This window comes from Lytechinus pictus, chromosome 13, assembly GCF_037042905.1.
Source record: "Lytechinus pictus isolate F3 Inbred chromosome 13, Lp3.0, whole genome shotgun sequence".
NCBI lineage: Eukaryota > Metazoa > Echinodermata > Echinoidea > Temnopleuroida > Toxopneustidae > Lytechinus > Lytechinus pictus.
The window spans coordinates 3,748,275-3,769,870 of NC_087257.1; the positions used below are offsets into that span (position 1 = coordinate 3,748,275).

The 21,596-nt window shown below is 36.0% G+C and overlaps 1 protein-coding gene across 1 annotated transcript in view; it reads right to left on the reverse strand.

Annotated features, from left to right (window-relative positions):
- The window catches only part of LOC129274928 (kinesin heavy chain), a 44,476-nt gene extending 24,537 nt beyond the window's left edge, over positions 1–19,939 (reverse strand). Inside the window, exons 1-8 of the mRNA XM_064108123.1 lie at positions 19,870–19,939; positions 18,865–18,969; positions 10,862–10,910; positions 6,870–7,013; positions 6,036–6,160; positions 4,719–4,823; positions 3,240–3,388; positions 2,455–2,603 (exon numbers count right to left, since the gene is read on the reverse strand). Coding sequence (XP_063964193.1) covers positions 2,455–2,603; positions 3,240–3,388; positions 4,719–4,823; positions 6,036–6,160; positions 6,870–7,013; positions 10,862–10,910; positions 18,865–18,969; positions 19,870–19,875 — 832 coding nt within the window. The 5' untranslated portion in view covers positions 19,876–19,939. The remainder of the gene's footprint in view (positions 1–2,454; positions 2,604–3,239; positions 3,389–4,718; positions 4,824–6,035; positions 6,161–6,869; positions 7,014–10,861; positions 10,911–18,864; positions 18,970–19,869) is intronic.
- Positions 19,940–21,596: the final 1,657 nt, after the last annotated feature.

Consider the following 21,596-nt stretch of genomic DNA (forward strand, 5'->3'; position numbering starts at 1 on the left):
CCAGGTGAGGTAAATTGGCACCCGTAGGAAGGAATACCTCAACAAGCTGTGAGCATTGGCATTGGTAGCAGTGGTTATATAGGAGCGCCTTGAGCAGCTAACAAGCTATGTGCTCTATACAAATATTATTCCTATTAAAGGGATGGTCCGGGCTTAAAGTATTTATAGTTTAAAAAAAAAGAGTAGAATTAACTGAGCAAAATGTTGAAAATTTCATCAAAATCGGATAACAAATAACAAAGTTATTGAGTTGTAAAGTTTAGCAATATTTTGTGATAACAGTCGTCATGAATATTCATTAGGTGGGCTGATGATGTCACATCTCCACTTGTTCTTTTGTATTTTATTATATGAAAATAGGTTTATTCAAATTTTTTCCTCCAAGAACTAGAAAAATTGGATTGACATCTGATTTAGTGCATTAGACATTTATTGCTGCAACTTATTTTATTATAAGGAGACATATTATTCACACAAGTATGAAATAATGGAAAAAATATGATTTTATGTAATAACATAAGAAAACGGAAAGTGGAGATGTGACATCATCAGCCCACCTAATGAATATTCATGACGACTGTTTTCACAAAATATTGCTAAACTTTAATCGTCAATAACTTTATTATTTGTTATCAGATTTTGATGAAATTTTCGGCATTTTGCTCAGTGAATTCTACTGTATGTATTAAGATATAAATATTTTCAGCCCGGACCATCCCTTTAATATTATCAATATCACGTAATGTAGTGGTACTGACTTTCTCCTTGTAATCCACAGGTTGTGTTCTTGAATCCCTCATGGTCTATTAAATCTGTAACCAGTTTTTCTACTAACCATTAGGTCTACATGTAATTGCCATTTAGCCCATTCACCATTTTGTCTTATTTCCAGTTAGGCTATACCCATTTCATCCAGTATCCACTTGGTCTATATTTAGTCTGTAATGCCAGGCTGCACATTAACTTTTTGTCTTGGTGGCCCGATCAGACCACCAAAATAATCAATTTCATGTTTTTGGTGGCCCGCAAAGCAAATTTGGTGGCCCTAAATCAATACAATTTATCAAAACTTTGGTAGGCCAACCGGGCCACCAAGTGTGGGCTTTTACAGAACTTTGGTGGCCCGACTCTCATTTTTGGTTGCCCTGGGCCACCAGGCCACTGCTAATGTCAAGCCCTGTGTAATGTTAAGGCCACCGCACACCTTACAACCCGACTGGTCTGCGACTGGCTTGCGACTGAGTGAGGGGAATTGTGACGTCACAGCTCGTCAGCTTGAGAGTCGCAGACCGGTCAGAGACAAGTCGCAAGGAAAATCGTAAGGATTTGACATGTCGAATCCTTACGACTGGATCGCAAGCTCAATCCAAATTCCAGCCAATCAGACAGCAGAGTTGCACGACGCGTATATGATAAACAACGCGCATACGCAGTGGTAAGCGCACTTTCTCAGTTGCTATGGCAAAAAGCGCAGGCGTGAGTCACAGATCGGATCGCAAGGTGTGCGGTATCGAGGCTTATGACTACCTTGCGATTCATCTCCCCTCACTCAGTCGCAAGCCAGTCGGGTCGTAAAGTGTGCGGTGGCCTTAAGATGAACAGAATATAAATCAAGTTTTCACTTCGCACATCATATACATGTAGGTCATGAAGTCATCATCGAGGACAACTCTGATTTCCTGACATTATCAAAATCGCGTGTCAGATGTCCAAGATTCGGTCTGTCGTTCTTCTGCAACAAATCCGATCACAGTTTAAGTGCATTGCAGGTTGGCGTACACTCCGCAATCTTGCTGCAATTGGACCGTAGTGCATTCGCATTGCATAGTGGGTGCTGGGCTTTTCAATTTCAATTCAATTCATTTATTTTCTCTTTCAATCTTTTTACATTTACAATGATAGTTCAATATACATATTTACAAAATATAACATTTAAATAATTTTTTCATAATACAATAATACCATGAAATCGAAAGGGAAGGAGACCAACTAAAAAGCAGAGCTTGTAGGGTGAAGGCCCCCTTTTATAAGTAAATTTTATGAATAAAAAATAAGATAAAATAAAGAAATAAACAAAATATATATATATATATATATATATATATATATATATATAAAATGAATAAAAAATAAACAAATATAAATAAAAATAAATAAATAATAATAAAAATGAATGATTCAGTATACACTGTATACAGAAATCATAAAACGATTAAACATATATACAAAGAGAAATTAATAAACACATTTACATATTAAGTTCTGAATTACATTACTTTGGGAATAAACGATAATCTAATATGAATTCAGAAGATATTTTTAAGTTTTCCTTTGAAATTGTGTATTGAATTACATTGTATAATATCCTTTGAAAAAGAATTCCATAATTTTGGACCAGTAAAAACAGACTATAGACTATAGTAGACCAAGTGAATATAAAACCATCTCTCTTACCTCCTCTCCATCTCTGCAGCTCATTCTCCAGGATAAGAATCTGTGCTTTGAGTCTTCCGTTCTTCTCCTTCTCCTTCTCATACCTATTCCTCCATTCCTCGGCAGTAAGCTCAATGTTCACTGTTACAGTGTTCTTGATGGTCTTGGCTCTGGAATGGAGAAATATGAGAAGAAAAAAATCTCTCTTGGAACTAGCTATAATCTCTCTGTCAAAGTCTTATCAATTCAAATACATTTGTCAGTTCTTTCTATAAAAGAGAAGTTGAAGGAGAGAGTGTCATCACACTGGGAGAGAATGCAACTGTTCGTAAAAGGGAATATGCTGACTGAAATAAATGATATTGATGATGATGATATTACTTATCTACAACTTTTGAAATTGTTTCAATTATTCTTATAATCTTCGCTCTTGAGTGGATAAATGTAGGAAGAGATCTCCTTTGGAACTACTCATTTTGTTAAAGTCTTAAAAAATCCTAATTGACAGAGCCAAGACCATTGAACACATTGTAACAGTGTCAAATATGCATATAAGTAATATTTGTCTGCAATTTTGAAACCGTTTAAAGTGTTTTAAATGGTCTCGACTCTGGAATAGAACAAAGCGAGGAAAAACTCTTTATCGGAACTTCTCTCTGTCAAAGTATATTAATCCCTTTTTTATATATCAGTTTTATTATAACTTTTACAGTTCCTTGATGTTCTTGAATCTGGATAGAATATGGATAAAAAAACTCTTCCGGAAATACTCTAACTCTTTTAAGAAAGAGGAACCTAATACTAACCTTTGTCCAAACATAAGAGTAGACTTTGATTCTGATTCGTTGAATGAGGACGGAGAGCAGCAGATGACGATGGTGGTCCTAGCGTTACCTCCAAGGGATTCCTGGAGGATACGGGTCATCTTACTGTCACGGTATGGGATGTGAGATTTCTACGAACAAGGAGAAAGAGAATCATCATCATAAGTTTATAAGATAATTCATGTGTTGTCTTACTACATTGTGGGATGAGTGATTTCTATGAATAATGGGACAAACGATGGGTGATTTCAAGTCCGGTGTTCGGTGTTGAGAGCGTGAAAAGGCTGCTGAACTGAGCTCCAATACCGAGCTGGGTTAAGAAGAATACCGATGTCGTTATCAATAGCCTATGAAGTCATGCCTCTGCGCTGCTAAACTTTGCGTGAGGACTTCTCGATGGAGAAAGCGAAATCAGGGAGAAATTACAGTCAAATCTCATACAGAATGCAAAGGCTAAAATTACTTCAAGAGTCCAAAAGAGTAAAAAGTATTGTCCATTAAATTGTTAAGGACTTTAATGATTTGCACTCATCTAACTGTAAAAATCTAAGTTTACGGGGATGTTTCATCCTGTTCGCCCTCTGTTCTAGGCTTCAAATCACCAACACCGAACTTGAAATCATGATTTTCCCAATCCCTGGCGGTTGGTGAATGGGGAAACTGTACATACATGTAGATCGTCAACACCAGCTGTGATGCTCAGTTCAGCAGACGACATTCAACACCAGTGCTCAACACGAACTGCCGGAAATACGTCATATTTACCAAGTCAATCCCAACACCAGCATCATTTCAAGTACAGTGTTGTGGCTGGTGGTGGTGTTGTCAAAACACCAACACCAGATAAACAAACATGATGATGATCATGATTACATGTTTCATTGTCTTGGTATGGCGTTTGGGATTTTCACAAAAAATGAGACGAATAATCTTCATCAGGTATGAAAAGTTCATACATGAATTGCATTTGATTGCTTCGTACTTAGGGCTTTAAAGAATCTGGGGGTTTTAAAAAAAGACTCAGCAATTTGAATTTTCTTCTCAATAAGATTCACGTAACCTAAAAGTGTCGTAGTTGTAATGATCCTCTTATTTTTTGTTGTTGATTCAAAAGAAGGATTGACATAATATTCATTGAAAGTAATGATTGTAATATGTAATCCTAGCCATGGCGTGTTATCCTTCAGCAAGAAATTTATCCACACTGTGCTGCACTCGACCCAGGTGAGGTAAATGGGTACCGGCAGGGAGTAATCCCTCAAAAAGCTGTGCGCACCAGAATCGGTAGACTAGCTTAGCCGAGGTAATATAGGAGCGCCTTGAGCACCTAGCAAGGTGGATACGTGCGCTATACAAATCCTATATTATTATTATTATAAACAGTCAATCCACTTTGTTATTGTGGGTTATCCCAAAAGATTGACTTATTTTGTCAAAAGTGTCACTGGTGCATCGACTCACCTTTCCCTCTGCTAATGCTGATATAACGTTTCCTAGCGCTGAAAGTGATTTGTTGATATTCTTGGCTTCATCTAAAACGGTTCCTTCTGCTCCAGTCTTACTAACCTATAAATGAAGAATTGAAAGTGATATAAACATTATATTCCATGTAAAAAGAATCTATGTGTATGAATGGTCAAAGGTTAATGCGTGATAAAATTCCACATTTCCCTATTAGTCGGTCTCTATCAGTTTTTTTTTTCAGTCTTTCTAACCTGCAGATGGAATACAGAAGATTTAACTGGGGAGTATTTTACAGTATCAACATTTTTGTCCGACAACTCTCCTTGATTTTGATTGGCTGAGAAGCACTGTTACCATGGTAACTATCAGATAAAATGGGACTTGTCGGATAAAACGTCTGACTAGTCCTTTCATGAAACACTCCCCTGAACGCATGCATATTGGTGTATAAATTGTTGGAATACAATCCCATGAAAAAACTATATTTTCCTCCCAATCATTTATATACATCTACTAAATCATTTTATTTCATATACTCTCATAAAGCAACATCGATGTCAAATGTGTGAATGAAATGAAAGTACATTCAATAAAATTTATTCATGCACCAAATGGCGTTCTTTAACACATAATGTACATTCCTTGGTGTACACTTTCATGTAATTTTTTTCACATAGATGTACACATCCTTTTCTTTCTGTAATTCAATGTATATTAAGGCCTGTATTCTAAGGTCTGGTTTAATGTGAACTCTAGACTAAAGCTGTGGTTAATCTATGGAAAACCAATTGTGACACAAGTCTCAAATAGTATAGGTTCGTTTTTTCATGTTTTTTTAAATTTAGCTTAGCTGTCACTCGGATCATTCATCACTGTCAGGGAAAAAGAATTGAATTAATTTTCTCCACCATGAAAGCATGACCAAAGAGCATAAGGAACGTATGAAGATGCAATGTTAATAAACATTGGACATTTTCAGCTTAGTTCAGTTTAGACCATGGCCTTTTTAAACAAGGGCCCCGTCTTATAAAGAGTTACGATTGATCTCATCAACTACAACTATAGAAAGCCAGATGTCGACATCTAAAATGTGCGTTCAAAATATTTTCTAGATGTGATGTATAATAAAAATATATTGTTTTCTTGAAAATCCAGTGTGCTTTTCTTTGCTTTCAAAGGAAGTTGCGCAAATTTCCTTTTTGAACAAATATTACGACATTGATGGATTTCCATATAGTTGAGGTTGATTGGATCAATCATAACTCTTTGTAAGACGGGGCCCTGACTTCAGAATAGGAGTCTATAGTGTCTCACCTTCTCACTACCAGCTAAATCTACTAGGTATAGCTTGCCACTGAGTTTCTTCTTGGTCTCCATATTCTCCTGTTTGACTTGGATTAGAAAGATGCTATGACTACGAGAGCTGTGTTCATTCATATCTGAAAAGAGCAACATAGCAAGAATGTTATCCGGAGGATCTCCATCAATTGCATCCCCAGCCGAGTCGTACCAAAGACTTATAAAAATGGGGCCTTCTGCCTTCTTGCTAGGCGCTCGGCATGTAGATTGGAAAAGGGTAATAATAACATTATTATGTTATGAAGGGCCCACTGGTAGAGCAGTTTCCTACATGTAACTACAGTGGCTACCCTGGGTAAATAAAAACGTTATTATCATCAATAATTGCACCAAAAGAATAATAATAATATTCCTGGGGCCAATTCAGCTGAACATAAATTATGCACAAATTAACATGTGACTGGTGCCCCTGTAATCTTCCCTATTTTACCATAACGGGTAGTGAATTTTCTATATCTCTTGACAAATAACAAACTTTGCATTAATTTGCTTGTTGACAATGAAAGTTGTGATTTAAAAAGGTCGGATTTTGGTTTCAGCTGATGGGAAGACAAAATGATTGAGAATGTCATTCAGCACAAGAAGTGCCCAAATCATGCATAATATTGTGAAATTCATTATAATTTTTTTTTTATGCATGGGTACAAGAACAGGGATCCTATGGAGTGAAAGAATTTGTCAGTACATATTTTGCTAGAATTCTTGAAAAGAATATGATACCTCATAGTAAATATTTCCATCTTTAGCACAGCTTTGGTTAATATATAAAGGTTTATCATCTTGACTTACTTGTTACTGCAATATGTCTGTTAGATTTGCCCTCTTCTATGACATCCATAACCTCTTCAGGGCTGGAAACAAACCTCTCTGATGCACCCTTCACGAAAGGAACCCGGTTCTTATCCTCATGAACAGAAAGATTGGTTTTCGACACTGAAACAAGAAAGAAAGAGAATGTGTGTTTGAGTGTTGAAATAATGAATGAACAACTGAAAATTCTATCAAGGGTCAAAAGCAAGCCATGTTATAATAATCATAGATTAGAAACCTTTTCAGGGACTATTTTCATCAAATTCTCTGAAATTTAGATAACATGATTCGTTAAAATGTATCACATATTTCTATCAAAACCTCTCTCTCTCACTCATTTCTCTTCGTATTCTCTTTAATCATTTACAACTCTTTGTTCAATGTTCATTATATGATAGACTGGTCTGCTACCCCCTCTCTCTCCCTTCCTCTTAAATTATTTCCCTCCTATCTTTCTCCCCCACCCTTCATTCTCTCTATCTTCCCGCTGCTCTTTCTCCTCCCCTCTATTTCCCCCTCCCCTTTCTTCCTTAGTCTCCCCTTCAATAATTTCCCCCATCCTATTTTCTCTGATAAACTACCTCCCCCCCTCATGATCCGTACAAAGCAGTAATATCTGACAGAATCATCTGGTTTTAAACCCATGTCATTAATCATTGATGATGCTATCAGCATCACTATTTGAAATATCTATATTTCTGCATCCCCCCAAAACCAATGCATGAACAACAAGTATCATTGGAATCGCTCAATGAAATGAACATCTTTTGTTGAAAATAAAACTTTTTCCATCAAATGAATGTTTGGAAATACATCCCTTTTCTCTAAAAACCTCTTTCTTTCTCCCCCCCCCCCTTCATCATTCTCTCTTCTCTCTGTATCTCTTTTATTATCTACAAACATGTACATGGTCTACATTATCTTTTTACATCTCTACATCACTCAGTCTCTCTCGTGCCCCACTCCTCTTTCTTTATCCCCTCTGTTTACTTCTACATGTACATGTATACCGTAGGCATACATGTAGAGTGGACGTTTTCTTTTCCACATCCAGAAACGTTCCATCAACATAATTTATATTTAGTCTGGGCGAAGTAATGTAAATCGTAAATGTCACGCCGTCTACTGCATCTCTTAATATATCACTTTCATAACCACGAAATCTATATTGCTCAACAGTCACAAGGAGAGGGGGGGGGGGGGATTCTACATGTACAAGGCAAATGTCATACATGTACTTTGAATTGAGAATAAGAATTCACAGCAAAACGGTGATGTTAAAAATTGGTGTACATACATTTAGACGACCACACCAATAATCTAGTGTTAAATTTTGGTGTTGTATGTGTGTTTAATCATTGAACACCTTTGAATGTTCCTACAACACCTCTGGTTGTTGCTGTTACACTCTTTGGTGTTACATGTATGGTGGGTTCAAACTCTAGTGTGTAATTTTAACACCTTAGGGCATGGTCCTCTGGGGACACCAAATGGTGTTAGTATTAACACCCAAGTTTTTACAATGAAGGGCCTTGAGCAATTTTTTTCAAAGTAAAATCTTGGGGAAAATAATTGTGCACAAAAATATTGAATGTTTTAGGGGTTTGGTTTAAAGGTTGTATCACTCTAAAATCATCAAAAATGTATGTACATGGAAATGCAAAGACAGCTTTGGTTTAAATCATCCTATATTGAGGTACTGATTAAGAAGGGGGCAGAAGGTGCAGGCACACCCGTGAACTTGGACCCCCTCCCCCCTGGACTAAAAATATACCTTCAAACAGAAGTGATGACCCTTTTTTTTTCTTGTCAAATTTTGGGGATGAAAAGCACCCCCTTTTATAAAAGGTAATATTCCAATAGCTATCATAATACATTAACACTAATTGTAACAAGAGTTAATGGCATTATTTCTCGTCTTATATTTATTCATATTTATATTTCCTTTTGGTTAAAAAAAAGAAATTAACATTTTTTTAAGAGATGCATAGATGAGGAATACATAAACTGAACATAGCACAAAGACTGAAAAGAGATACATGTAAATGACTTTTATTGTACAATATGAAACATGGAGGTCATACCCGCCAGGAGGTCGTATGACTCATCTAGATCACTATGTGTACATAGACATGTTGTTTTAATGGCCTTTGAACTTGAACATTATCCTCAAGTTCATGCTATGTACACGTGAGCCCATAGTCCACATACAATGATGTTCCTGATGCTACATGTACATGTATATTGACTATTTGCAGTTTAATCTCTAACCGCTTCGAATGGGTCTAGATACTTGTCTTTGAATTTGTTTGATATGGTAATTACTATCTCAGAATTATAATGTATGTTGCATCATTAATACACCCATGACCCATAAATCTATGGTGATGTAACATTCTTTGCATGAGCAAAGTTCATGTGTCGTGATTGTCAAGCCAATTCTTTGGATTAGTTGCACTGACTTAGAAACATGTATCCCAATATAATATGCTTCTTCCTTAGTTTTCCATTTGTTGCATTATAATGACTATTTCCCATAATTTTTTAAATCTTTTTTAAATACCCAACCTCTTTATTTGTTCCTTTCTCCCTCTCTTCTTATTTCATTCTGTCTTTCGTTCTAACGTGTTCTCACTACAACTTCTCACTACATGTACTTTGTTCTACCTCTGAGTCTTTCTTCTCATACGCTGGGTATTTCAATTACTTTCATATTTATGTATAATTATTTTGTAGAACAATTTCATTTTAATATTTGCCTATTTTATTGCAAGTCGTATGTTTTTTATTATGTCTGTATTGTATATACCATTTGTAAACTGAATGTAATTCAGCCTTTGGCTGCTATTTTCAGTGAATATTTGAAATAAATAAACCATTCAATCAATCAATCAATCAATCAATTATTATTCGTTTAAGTTGTCACCTGACATCTCATGTACTGTACATGTAGTTCAAAGCTCCAGTGTTTTTAATATATATATTTGTTTAATAGCCTATTTATATACCTATGAAACCCACGTACCAAACTGTATCAATCTTCAAATTGTTATTCAAGAGACCATTTTTCCAAAGGAAGAGATGGTCATCATGCTCATACTGTACATTTGTATTATTATTCATACAGAATATTTAATGTCAGGTGGCTTTATAAACTGATGAACAGGTTCTTAGTTCTTAGTATCGTGAGGACTAAAACAGGACGGATGGATGACCCGAAAGCAGAATGCCCCTTGCAACCGCCTGTGGTGGGCAACAGCATATTAAAAGGATTATTTGTTTGCATTCGTGGTGGGGGTTCTGATATTTAAAAAATAATAGTTTCATCATGGTTAATAGAATTATTGAAATGTCTGCTCAAAATACCAACCATATATCATACTTGTAATAGAAAGCAAACATGTTCCTGTCTCCGAATACAATATGTATACATGTTGCACCTGAATCAAATCAATAGTTTTCCATGAATTACGTGACTGTAACCATGTTGAAAAAGCTGTGTATGAATATATACAGCTATAAATGTATAACTCACAATTATATGTATTTCTATACCATTCATTCAGATTGAAAATTATGTAACAATCAATAAGTTTTTGTAGAAAATTTGGTGGGGGGGAGGGGGAGGGACACCAAAGCAGAATAAGAGAACTGCTCATTGTGTATACATACAGATCCAGGAACATTCATCATACAAGTTGATGTGAAAAATAAGATTATAGAATTCTTCAAGCCTAAAAAAATACAAGAATGATGTAAAATAAGAATTTATGGGTATTTAAAGATTTTGAATGTTGGAGGCTTAGTGATACATAAAAAGGACAGTACTATCACAACATCTAGAATAAGTAGCATTATGGACTCGTATTCAACGCTCTTGTTTTCATAACTGATCTATCCCTACAGTCATTAAGCATAATATATTTCATATTGTTCTGAAATTGATTTATTCAACAGCAACCATGACTCACCATCTAAAAGATCTCGAATTCTGTCCATGTAGATCTCAAAATAGGACACCTGTAGGTCAGTGGAGAGTAAAAGAGAAGAGGCGAAAGGAGGGGGTGGGGTAGGGAGGTAGAAAGAGGAGAGAAAGGGAGACAAGGGGGGCAAGGGGCAGGGAGGGGTAAAGAGGGGTTATAGGGGGACGAATTGGGTGAAAGAGGGAGAGAGAGAGAAAGTAAATTGAAATAAAAAATACATTATTAGATGTAATAAGACTTGTATCTATTGGATAAAATGATAATTTAGTTCAGTCAATGAAAACAACATTACTCGCAAAATCTCTGCTGCGGTGCTTGATTATTATTATTTTTTTTGGGGGGGGGGGAGACTTGGGCGCAATACCGTTGGTGATGAATATGATGCATGGAAATTGAGAATAAGATTTAAATCCCTTTCAATTTTGATTCATTTTCATAAATTCATTGTCCTACGCCTTCATAATTCCAAGTGAAATATTTTGAGGTCAATTCCATCCATTGTAATTTTTTTTTATAATTCATTTTTTATTGATCCTTTTCATCCAGAGTATTAAAGCAACAAAACATCCATGATATACAAGATCATTTTATGATGATCCATGATAAATTCATGTACTGTACATGTACATGTATGCACATGTAATCTGTACACAGAAATTCCCAATTTATATAACTGAGGTACATGTATAAACTGTAATCTTCATGACTGGATACATGGCAGTTTGCCACCGCAATTCTCTGCATGTCATTTTAATGGCAGTTTCATATACATAGTATAATTAATAACATTTATGTGAAACAATGAGCTTTAAAGCAACCCTTCTCTGGTTTGGCCTCTGGGTGACATTAATAACATCTGCCATTGTATTGGAAAAATTAGTTTTCTTCTATTAAAATATCTTCTGTACAATCTTTTAAAAAAGATTGTACAGAAGATATTTCAATGTCTATATTAAACTGGTTGAATATTGAACAACATGTATCGTCTTTCCTTAAAAAGCTATTTATGTTCCTCTATATGAAATTGTTTCAGATATTTCAAATCATAAATGTTCATGAGAACTTCCACATTTATACATGTAATTTAATATTTCACTTTTCATTACATTATAATAGTAATTATTAACTATACAAGGCATTTTAGGAGATAAATAAGTCATATTTCGCTTGCTACTTTCAATCCGAGACCAACTAGGAAAACATTTGCCATGTTGCTCTACCCGGGCTTTGCCCATAGAAATCCTGTACAAAATAGAGGGAAATATTTGCCATATTTCTGCTGGTGCGCTTGCGCAGTAGGAGCCGATTTTGCTCGCTAATTTCAGTATTTCAGAAATCTGGCTGGTTGGAACCAGTTTATGAACCAACGCATTGTAGATAATGCGCGGCACGGCCAGTGCATACACAAACATAACCCAAGCGCAAGATTCCTACACGTTGAGTGTATGTGCGCGCCATTCATGATGCGCAAAATCTTGCAAGGTAACAATTACGTCACAATTGCTTATTAAAGGGATGGTCCGGGCTGTAAATATTTATCTCTTAATACATAGAGTGGAATTCACTGAGCAAAATGACGAAAATTTCATCAAAATCGGATAACAAATAATGAAGTTATTGAAGTTTAAAGTTTAGCAATATTTTGTGAAAACAGTTGTCATGAATATTCATTAGGTGGGCTGATGATGTCACATCTCCACTTTCCGTTTTTTTATGTTATTACATAAAATCATATTTTTTTCATTATTTCATACTTGTGTGAATAATACGTCTCCCTTATAATGAAATAAGTTGCAGCAATAAATATCTAATGCACTAAATCAGTTGTCAATCCAATCTTTCTATTTATTGGAGGAAAAAATTTGAATAAACCTAATTTCATATAATAAAATACAAAAGAACAAGTAGGGATGTGACATCATCAGCCCACCTAATGAATATTCATGACGACTGTTTTCACAAAATATTGCTAAACTTTAACATTCAATAACTTTGTTATTTGTTATCCGATTTTGATGAAATTTTCGGCATTTTGCTCAGTGAATTCAATTCTATTTATTAAGTTATAAATACTTTCAGCCCGGACCATCCCTTTAAGGGTTACTTCGCTAAGGTCGTGAATAACCTGAATCAGAAGTAGTGATAAGCAAACAGGCATATATTGTTCCAAATAGTAGCTTGAATTACACATTGTACAGCTTTAGGTAATAAGAACAATATTGACTGGCTCTTCTTTCGGGAAACATCAAATATGTCGCCCAAAGAACCATATTGCCCTCGTCTAAAGACTTGGGCCAATATAATTCTGTTGCAGGCGACATATTTGATGTTCCCCTCAAGGCCAGTCAATATAATTATTATTACTATTTTATCATTATTATGATAGAAACATCTCGCCCAAATAAAAAATAAATAAAATACAGCCTTACTGTATGTACAGTGTAGACTTTTTTTTCTGAATCTTCAAGTAAATCTAATAATTTTAGTACATTGTCTAGCACAGACAATTTTCACTTGCATTCGTTGAAAACATTTCAAAATGCATTTGTACAGTACCTCTCTGCAGATTACCTTTTTGTTACATACTACAAACACGTATTATGGGGGAAAAAATCAATCTATATGGTAATGTAATAATGGGATTCACAAATTACATTGCGGGATGAAGACCCTGAACAAATTGTAAACCAACTTAAAAAAAACCAGACATACAGACATCGTAATCATATGAGAATATTTGTGGAGGCGATGCTTGTCTGTGACGTCACAAAATATCAACTTTCAAACTTCGTAACTCTGTTATCCTTTGACGGATTTTCTTTGATTTTTACTTTTATCTTTTTGCTTTATCAAACCAACTATTATGTCAGGGTGAAGCTCCCCTTTAAAAGTAAATTCAACCCCAACAAATAAATTTGCCTTTTGTATGCTTTTCACACTACAGAAATTTGCCTTCACCCTGGGAAAAACATGTAAGTGGGGCTAAAAGAAGGGGGGGGTCTTGCCCCCACCAATTTCCCGGGGTTAAGCTTAGCCCACTTTGGCTTCACACTACAGTATGTTTTGCCCAAGTGGGCTATTGGGCTAGCACTGTATTATCTGGCCCTAGCTGGCTTCTTTCGGTGCTAGCACCACAATCGCAGTGCTAAGAACTGCAGTGTGTAACCAAACGGGGCTATTAAAGGGAAATGGGGGTAGGCATTAACCAATCACAGAAGTTGAAATTGCATGGTAATCACGCTCAGTGTGACAAAAGTCATCAACATTCATGAGCTGTGCGATAGTTTGGGGTTGAATCATTAACCCTGGCTAAGCAAATAATATGGGGTTAAGAAAGAAAGTGTGAAACTAAAAAAGAGATAGTATGGGGTTAAGGATAGTCCGGGGGTAAGGATAGTATGGGGTTTAAGGAAATGCAGTGTGAAAAGCATATCAATCTCAGAAAAAAGTTGAAAAAGTTGAAAACCAAGGCTTGTGCAGATGGGCCTAACGTGAGAACAGACCTCGCTGACAGGCATAGTAGCCTTTCTGACATATGCGGCAGGTGCTTTTCTAACGAAAAGGGATGTCCTATTCATATTACCTCATTACATGTGCAAGAGCATGGGAAATGGCCACAGCAATGGGTTTATACTTGTACATGTAGGAAGAAAGAAATAAGAGAGGGTGTAAAAGGAAGGAAGAGGAGAGTGCCAGTGGAAGGGCATGTACGAACACATTATCATAACCAAATAGAATCTACAGGGGCAATTTCCGCTATTAAATGCTACCTTGCTTTTCCATATAGATTTAGTTGTGTAGTCTTATTGTACTTAAAATATCTATACACCTATCGTATCCTAATTGGGGACCTTGTTGGTGTAGCTTTTTTAAGGTCTCCTCTTTCTTTAGAAATGTAATTTTTTGTGTAACTTTTGTGTCCAGAATTCTACTCTGTAATGTAAATGACATGATTTATGTAACAACTTCAATGTATCTTTAACATTGACAATCCATTGTTTTATCTTGTTTTTATTATTTTTTTAACTACCATGTATGAATGTTTTTTGTGAAAGGAAGAAATAAATGAACTATGAACATTTTTCAAAGAAACAACCTGGGCAAACATGCAGTGGTGTCTCAAGGAAAAAAGAGAGAACATCACAAAAGCCAATAAACTCCCAATAGGATTTTATTTTAGGATGGACAGGAAAAAGTTCTTGAAGGGAAAGTGGCACTTTTGGATACATATTAGAGGCCAAGTCCACTTCCAATGTTCTTTGAATACTGGTAAAGTGAATTTAAATAAAGAGACATACATGTACCTAACAATTATAGGGTAATAATTTTCATACAAATCAGATGTAAAATACAACAATGCCACAGAATCGATTAAAAACTCTGAAAATCATCTACAATGACCCCTTTCCCACATGAAAAAGATGTTTTCTACATGTATAAAGGCAGCAAATATGCTGAAAATAACTGAATTCAGACATTAGTCTGAAAAGCGACATCCTTGCCTTGCATCTATAAGACATTTCTTATTATGTTCAATTTTTGAAGTAATTGGCAGCAATTCAGTGTTAAGTTTGATTGACATCTCTCAATTTATCTTCATTAAATTTTTCTTGGGGAGGACTTGGCATTCTATTGCCAGATCAAATGCATCACTATTTTTTAGGAAAGAAAGAACTCGTTAAAATACTTTTTGAACAAGTAGCTTTTACGGTGGATTTAACTTTGAAGCAGGAGAGTTCTTTCATAATGCGGATGATATTCCAGAGTGAAGGGGCAGTATGGGTAATAAACCCGGGGGGGAGGGGGGGGGGGCAGTCAAATATATTGCTGTACACACGCGTGACCCCAAAAACGCGTTTAAAGGGGTGTTTTTTTCAGTTTTGGACACGGGTCGCGCGTGCACTCGTTAAGGGTATCAAAAACATTGATTTTCAAAAAAAGGGGATCGTTTTGAAAGGCTAGTCAATGGTCAACCGCAGGGTCAAACGTATTTAGGGTATGTTTTTTTTCTGAAGCTTTTTTTTTTAAGACTAGAAAAACGTGTTTAGGGGCCAAAATGTGTAAATAAAGCCCGCGAAAAACTTGTTTAGGGGGTTATTTTGCACACAGAGAAAAACTCATTCAGGGGGTGTTTGGAAATAATTTGGCCACGCGTGTGTACAGCAATACATTTGACTGCCCCCCCCCCCTCCCCGGGTAATAGACATCCGACATGAAGTTGAAGTTCAGATGATATGCAGTAGTTTCACGAAATCAACAGAGAAACAAGGGGAATGGAATGTAACCGCGACACCTGTCTCGACAATAATTTGGGGGCAGGATCTGATTCATTAAGAAGTATTAGGGGGTGGATTTTCAGGAAGCTTAGGGTTTGATGAACCAGATATTGAATTATTGACCATTAACAACTCTTCCTACAATCTACAGGTTATATATTTGTCAGTCATCCAGCAAAGGAAATACATATGGACGACGGGCGATTTCAACCTGATAGCCCAAATTGCCCCTAAAATTCCCCCAAAATGCATGCTCTGGGGCAACCATTCTTTTTAGAGTTACCCCAAGATCTGTTCCAAACAATATTCAAGATTCACAAAATTCAATTATCTAACTGTGGCAGAAGAGTAATATTTGCTTTTACTGCACAATTATCTTTTTACCCCTAAAAAGTAGCCTTTCAAATGAAAGAGCCCCCCCCAAAAAAAAAAATATATATTTTGCACTGGCCTCAATGTAGAAAAGAAAAATAGCCCCTAAAAAATAAAAATTATTCCCTGCCCTGCAGACATCACAATGATATCGATCAAATTCAAACTTCATACCAATTATAATTACAGGGTGCTACATAAGCACTTGCCTGATTGCCCGGGGCAAGTAAAAGTTAGAGTTAAGAGGCAAAAGTTTTGTAGTAAAGACCAAAACTACTTGCCCGAATTGGGCAAGCAAAATTCTCACAGAAAATGGCCAAAATTAGGGTCGATATGATATATTGACCCTAATTTCTGTCATGGCAGGCAAGATAAAATCACTTTGGACAAAGAAATGCAATAATAAGGTAGATCAGTTCATGCCAAAAGAGAGAAAAAGGTCAATGGTTTATAAAACCGCAAAACTTTCTTTTGGAGGGGTAACACTTTTTTTTCAATGATTTTTTCTGGCAAGTGAAATAGATTTTTGGGCAAGTATTAAAAAATTTACTTGCCTAACTGGGCAAGTGCTTCTAAAAAGTTATGTAGCACTCTGAATTATATCAAATAATCTTCACTGAAAAGGTCTAGTTCAATATCCCGCCTTGATCACAAGAATCCCCGTTAAATTACGAGAACATTATTAGGCTAAAAAATACCTATTAATTATTCCTGAAACATACCCTTCGGGATAAATTCCTGAAGTTAGGAGCATGCGCAGTATGGTCTAATAAGCAGGCAAGGCGCGAGATTCAAAACCACTAGCCCAGCAGCCACCCACGGCGCCCGCGCCCAACGACACGCTGGGCTAAAAGTTCCCGTAAATTGCTTTCACATTGCCAAAATACCTGCGACCTTGGAAAAATCCCCGCGAAAGTTCTCGTAATTTCGCCAAGTACCTACTATTTAGCGGGTATTTTCTTTCGGGGAAATTACGCGTAGTTTGCTTTCACATTACCAAAATACCTGGTATTTTCTGATCGGGGTAAATTTCCCCATCAGAGAATACCTGGAACTGACGAACTTCGAGGCGGTCTGAAACCACCTAGTGTCTCCTATACCTCATTATTAAATGTATTCATCGGGCTAAGGTGACAACATGCACATGTCCAATTGCACTAAAAATTCCAAGGATTTAAAATAAATCTGGATTGGCTGTAAATAGTGACCAGCTAAACACTAGATTAAGATCTGATCCTTGTGCATTTAAATATAAAGCTAACAGATTTAGATTTAAAGGTAAATGCTAGTTTTGGTAACGATACCAAAATGAGTTCGTACAGAATCCAATGAAATGACCACCAAAGTGTCTGTTTGCATAAATAAAACGCATGTGCCAAAGGATTCTGGAAGAAATTGTGTAATTGCTGAGAAATCAGCAAATAAGCACAGGATTCGGGTAGAGCGTCGGGCCCGACGCTCAAAGCAATAATTATACACAGTCCCACGTGCGCTTATCTGTGTTGGGGAAGTTCAGTCTGAACATTTTTCAGCGTAGATTTCAAGATTTCACAAAGTTCAGTTTATGTAACTGTACCAGATCTAGATCCTCGATGATATACTGACAATTAAGCCTGGTTTTACAGACTTTCTCATGAAATCAGTGTTTACTGCAACTACTGGAATTTCTCTTTAAATCTTTTGAGATTTAAAAGTTAATACTTCAGATTTAAAAAAATATATATTTGACTGGTCACTTTTCACAGCCGAACGAGATTTAAATCCTTAGAATTTAGAGTAGGGGTTTTCATGTCAGGAATTCCTACACAAAAAAAATTACCATCAATGTAACTTTGCCATTACCGTAGCTGCCATGGTAACAGGGCTCAGCAGCCAATGAAAATCAAGGTTTCCATGGTAGTTCTCATAAAGGCAAAGTTACAATAGGCGGTGCTGCAACAGCCAAAGTTTGCTCAATCTCGAGATTTTAGCCCGATAAGCCCTCTTCGCGATTAATCTTGATATCCAAGAAACCCGTTCTTGAGCGAGGCATCGATGCATTGTGGTCTGACCGTGAAATAATCCCGAGTCGAATGTCGAGTGCGTCTGCACCTGCGAATTAGCCGGATAATTCATAAATAGCACACTATTTTGCAAGTAATACTCAGTTGAATTAGGATTGCAAGCTCGAGATTAATCCAGCGAGCTACCGGATCAGAAATAGCGCGATTATTTGAAAAGTCAGGGCCCTACTTTAGTATTACTGCATTGCACCAGAGCCCAGCATACCTCCCTATCCCCAAGGGAGTTGTTCTCCAAAGCCATTGCCCTCAATGAAGTTGTCCTAGAACATTTTTTACATACCTTTATATGGAACTCCAGGCTCTCATCCATCTGGTAAATATGGTTGAAGATATCTTGCACAATACGAGGGATGATACCCATATACTGAGCATTACCCATAACACCCTGCAAATACAAAAAACATGAATGATTTGTTAGAGGCGATGTTTGCAAGCAACAATTTTGGTACATATCATCTTCATAATCATCATCATCATCACCATCATCACCACCATCATCACCACCAACTCTATCATCATCATCATCACCATCATCACACTCAACTCCATCATCATCATCATCATCACCATCATCACCACCAACTCCATCATCTTCATCATCATCATCATCATCATCCTCATCACCATCATCACTACCAACTCCATCATCTTCATAATCATCAGCAGCAGCAGCATCATCATCATAATCTTCATCATCATCATCATCACCTTCATCACCACCAACTCTATCATCATCATTGTCATCATCATCAACATCAACTCCATCATCATCATCGTCATCTCATCACCATCATCATCACCACCAACTCCATCATCTTCATAATCATCATCATCATCATCATCAATCATCAATCATCATCATCATCATCATCATCATCTTCATCATCACCACCACCACCACCACCATCATCACCACCATCATTATTGACATCACCATCATCATCATAATCATAACTATCATTATTTATATTGTCATCATCATCATTGCTGTCTTTATTACATCAACAATCCTTTTCAATCATTTAATTTTGTTTTTCTCCTTCTTATTTACATCAACACCTCCTCCTTCTCATTTTCCTCTATCTCCAGCTTACCTCCCCTAATTCTTGAAATAATCTAATCATAAAGCTAATATCATCCTCATAAAATATTTACAAAGATTTTTCGATCGTGATGATCCATATTTATATACTGCATTATTAAAGTGCAAATATATTACACCAATATCTCAGTCGGATTCAGTCATTTTGTGTTTTGAATAAATAATGAGATATAAATGATTTACCTCCATGGTGAAAGTCTTTCCACTGGATGTCTGCCCATAGGCAAAGATGGTTCCATTGTACCCTTCCAGAACATCTGTAAGACAAAAAAATATTTTAATTATATTATTACTATTATAACTATTATCATCATTATCATTGCATCATCCTCATCATCATCATCATCATCATCATCATCATCATCACCACCATCATCATCATCATCTTCACCACCACAGCTGCTGCATATGGGAGATTTTGTGGGGTAGCCTATTGACCATGTCTTGCTCTGCCCTTTTGACAGAGGAGCTTCTCTTTTTTGGAGGGGGGGGGGGGCATTCAGAAAAAACAAGTCTTTCTTTCTAATTAATATACATGTCCGTGCAGTAACTTTGAGAAGACCTTTCAAAATTATGCTGTTATTAACTCTTAGATTTTTAAGCCCATTTTGTTCAACTGTGTTAAAAACAAATTGCCTCCTGGAAAGCCTCCCCTGATCAATTTCTGTGTTAAACAAACAATTTCAACTTTTAAAATCAATATCACATTCAATTCAATAGTCGGATAGATGATGCAATCAATACTTCGACAATTCAAAATTTATTTCATGTCTACAAGTACAACATACATGTGTAAATGTACATTACATCTTCAATCATTGATATCCTATAAATACAATGATTACATTCTAATGAGGTGCATATCAGATTCGAGGCAAACACAGCCTCAACTCAAGTTCAGGTGTATTGAACTGATTTGCATGCATCATTAGCATGTATCTTTCCTTGTACATGTAGACCGAGTGCAAAATACATGTACATCCACTTTACAATCTTTATACTTTGTTATTTACCTTGTAAACTGTTTCATCTATTGAATCTTGTATTTGCTACTTTTCTTTAGAAATGATTTTAACACACAGTTATTTCAATGTGCACCATGAACATTAATTATATTTGTACCTACATGTACATGTAGGCAACTTGGATTGTTTTGTGCTATTTCAACCTGTTTTCATGTCTCATTATGGAAGATATGGAAGATACATGTTGACAGAGTTTCTAAAAATCTCTGTGACTTTAATAACAATACAAAAAAAAGCGGAATTACTCTATGTGGCAGTACATTTTATCTGTGGATATTCTCGGCTGAAAAATTGATAATGAGGTTTCTTCTGAATGTTTGTGTCGTGTGGTATAATTTTACTTCTTATGCAAATTGAAGGAGGTTGATTAATTTTATTTTAATCTATAATTTTTTCATCAATTTCCAATCTCTTGAAACAATTTCTCAAGCATAGGATGAAAGTGTGTGGAGAGAAATAAATCCCCCCATGCATACATAGGCCCTTATATGTCGTGTTTGAAATAATGTTACACTCTAAAAAAGATTGAGTAAAATTTACACAGTATTGGAAAGAGAGAGAACATGCTTTTTTGCTGGGTAATTTTTTCCCCCCATATTGGGAAAAATGCATTTTTAAGGGTAAATTTTACGCAACATTGCGTAAAAATTACAAAGTATTTGGTATCATTTTACCCAGCAAACATACATGTTCCCATTTTACCAAATATTGGGTAAACCTTTTTTACAGTAACATTGCATGCCAAATCACAGTTTATCTATATATGTACATCTAAGAACAGATGTTCTGTTTTGAGCTACCAACAGCGCTGGCAATATTTTTTAGTATTGATACAGTAGTATGGTAGTCTTCCTTGTCAATCCTATATGAGTCATGCATCTGTTA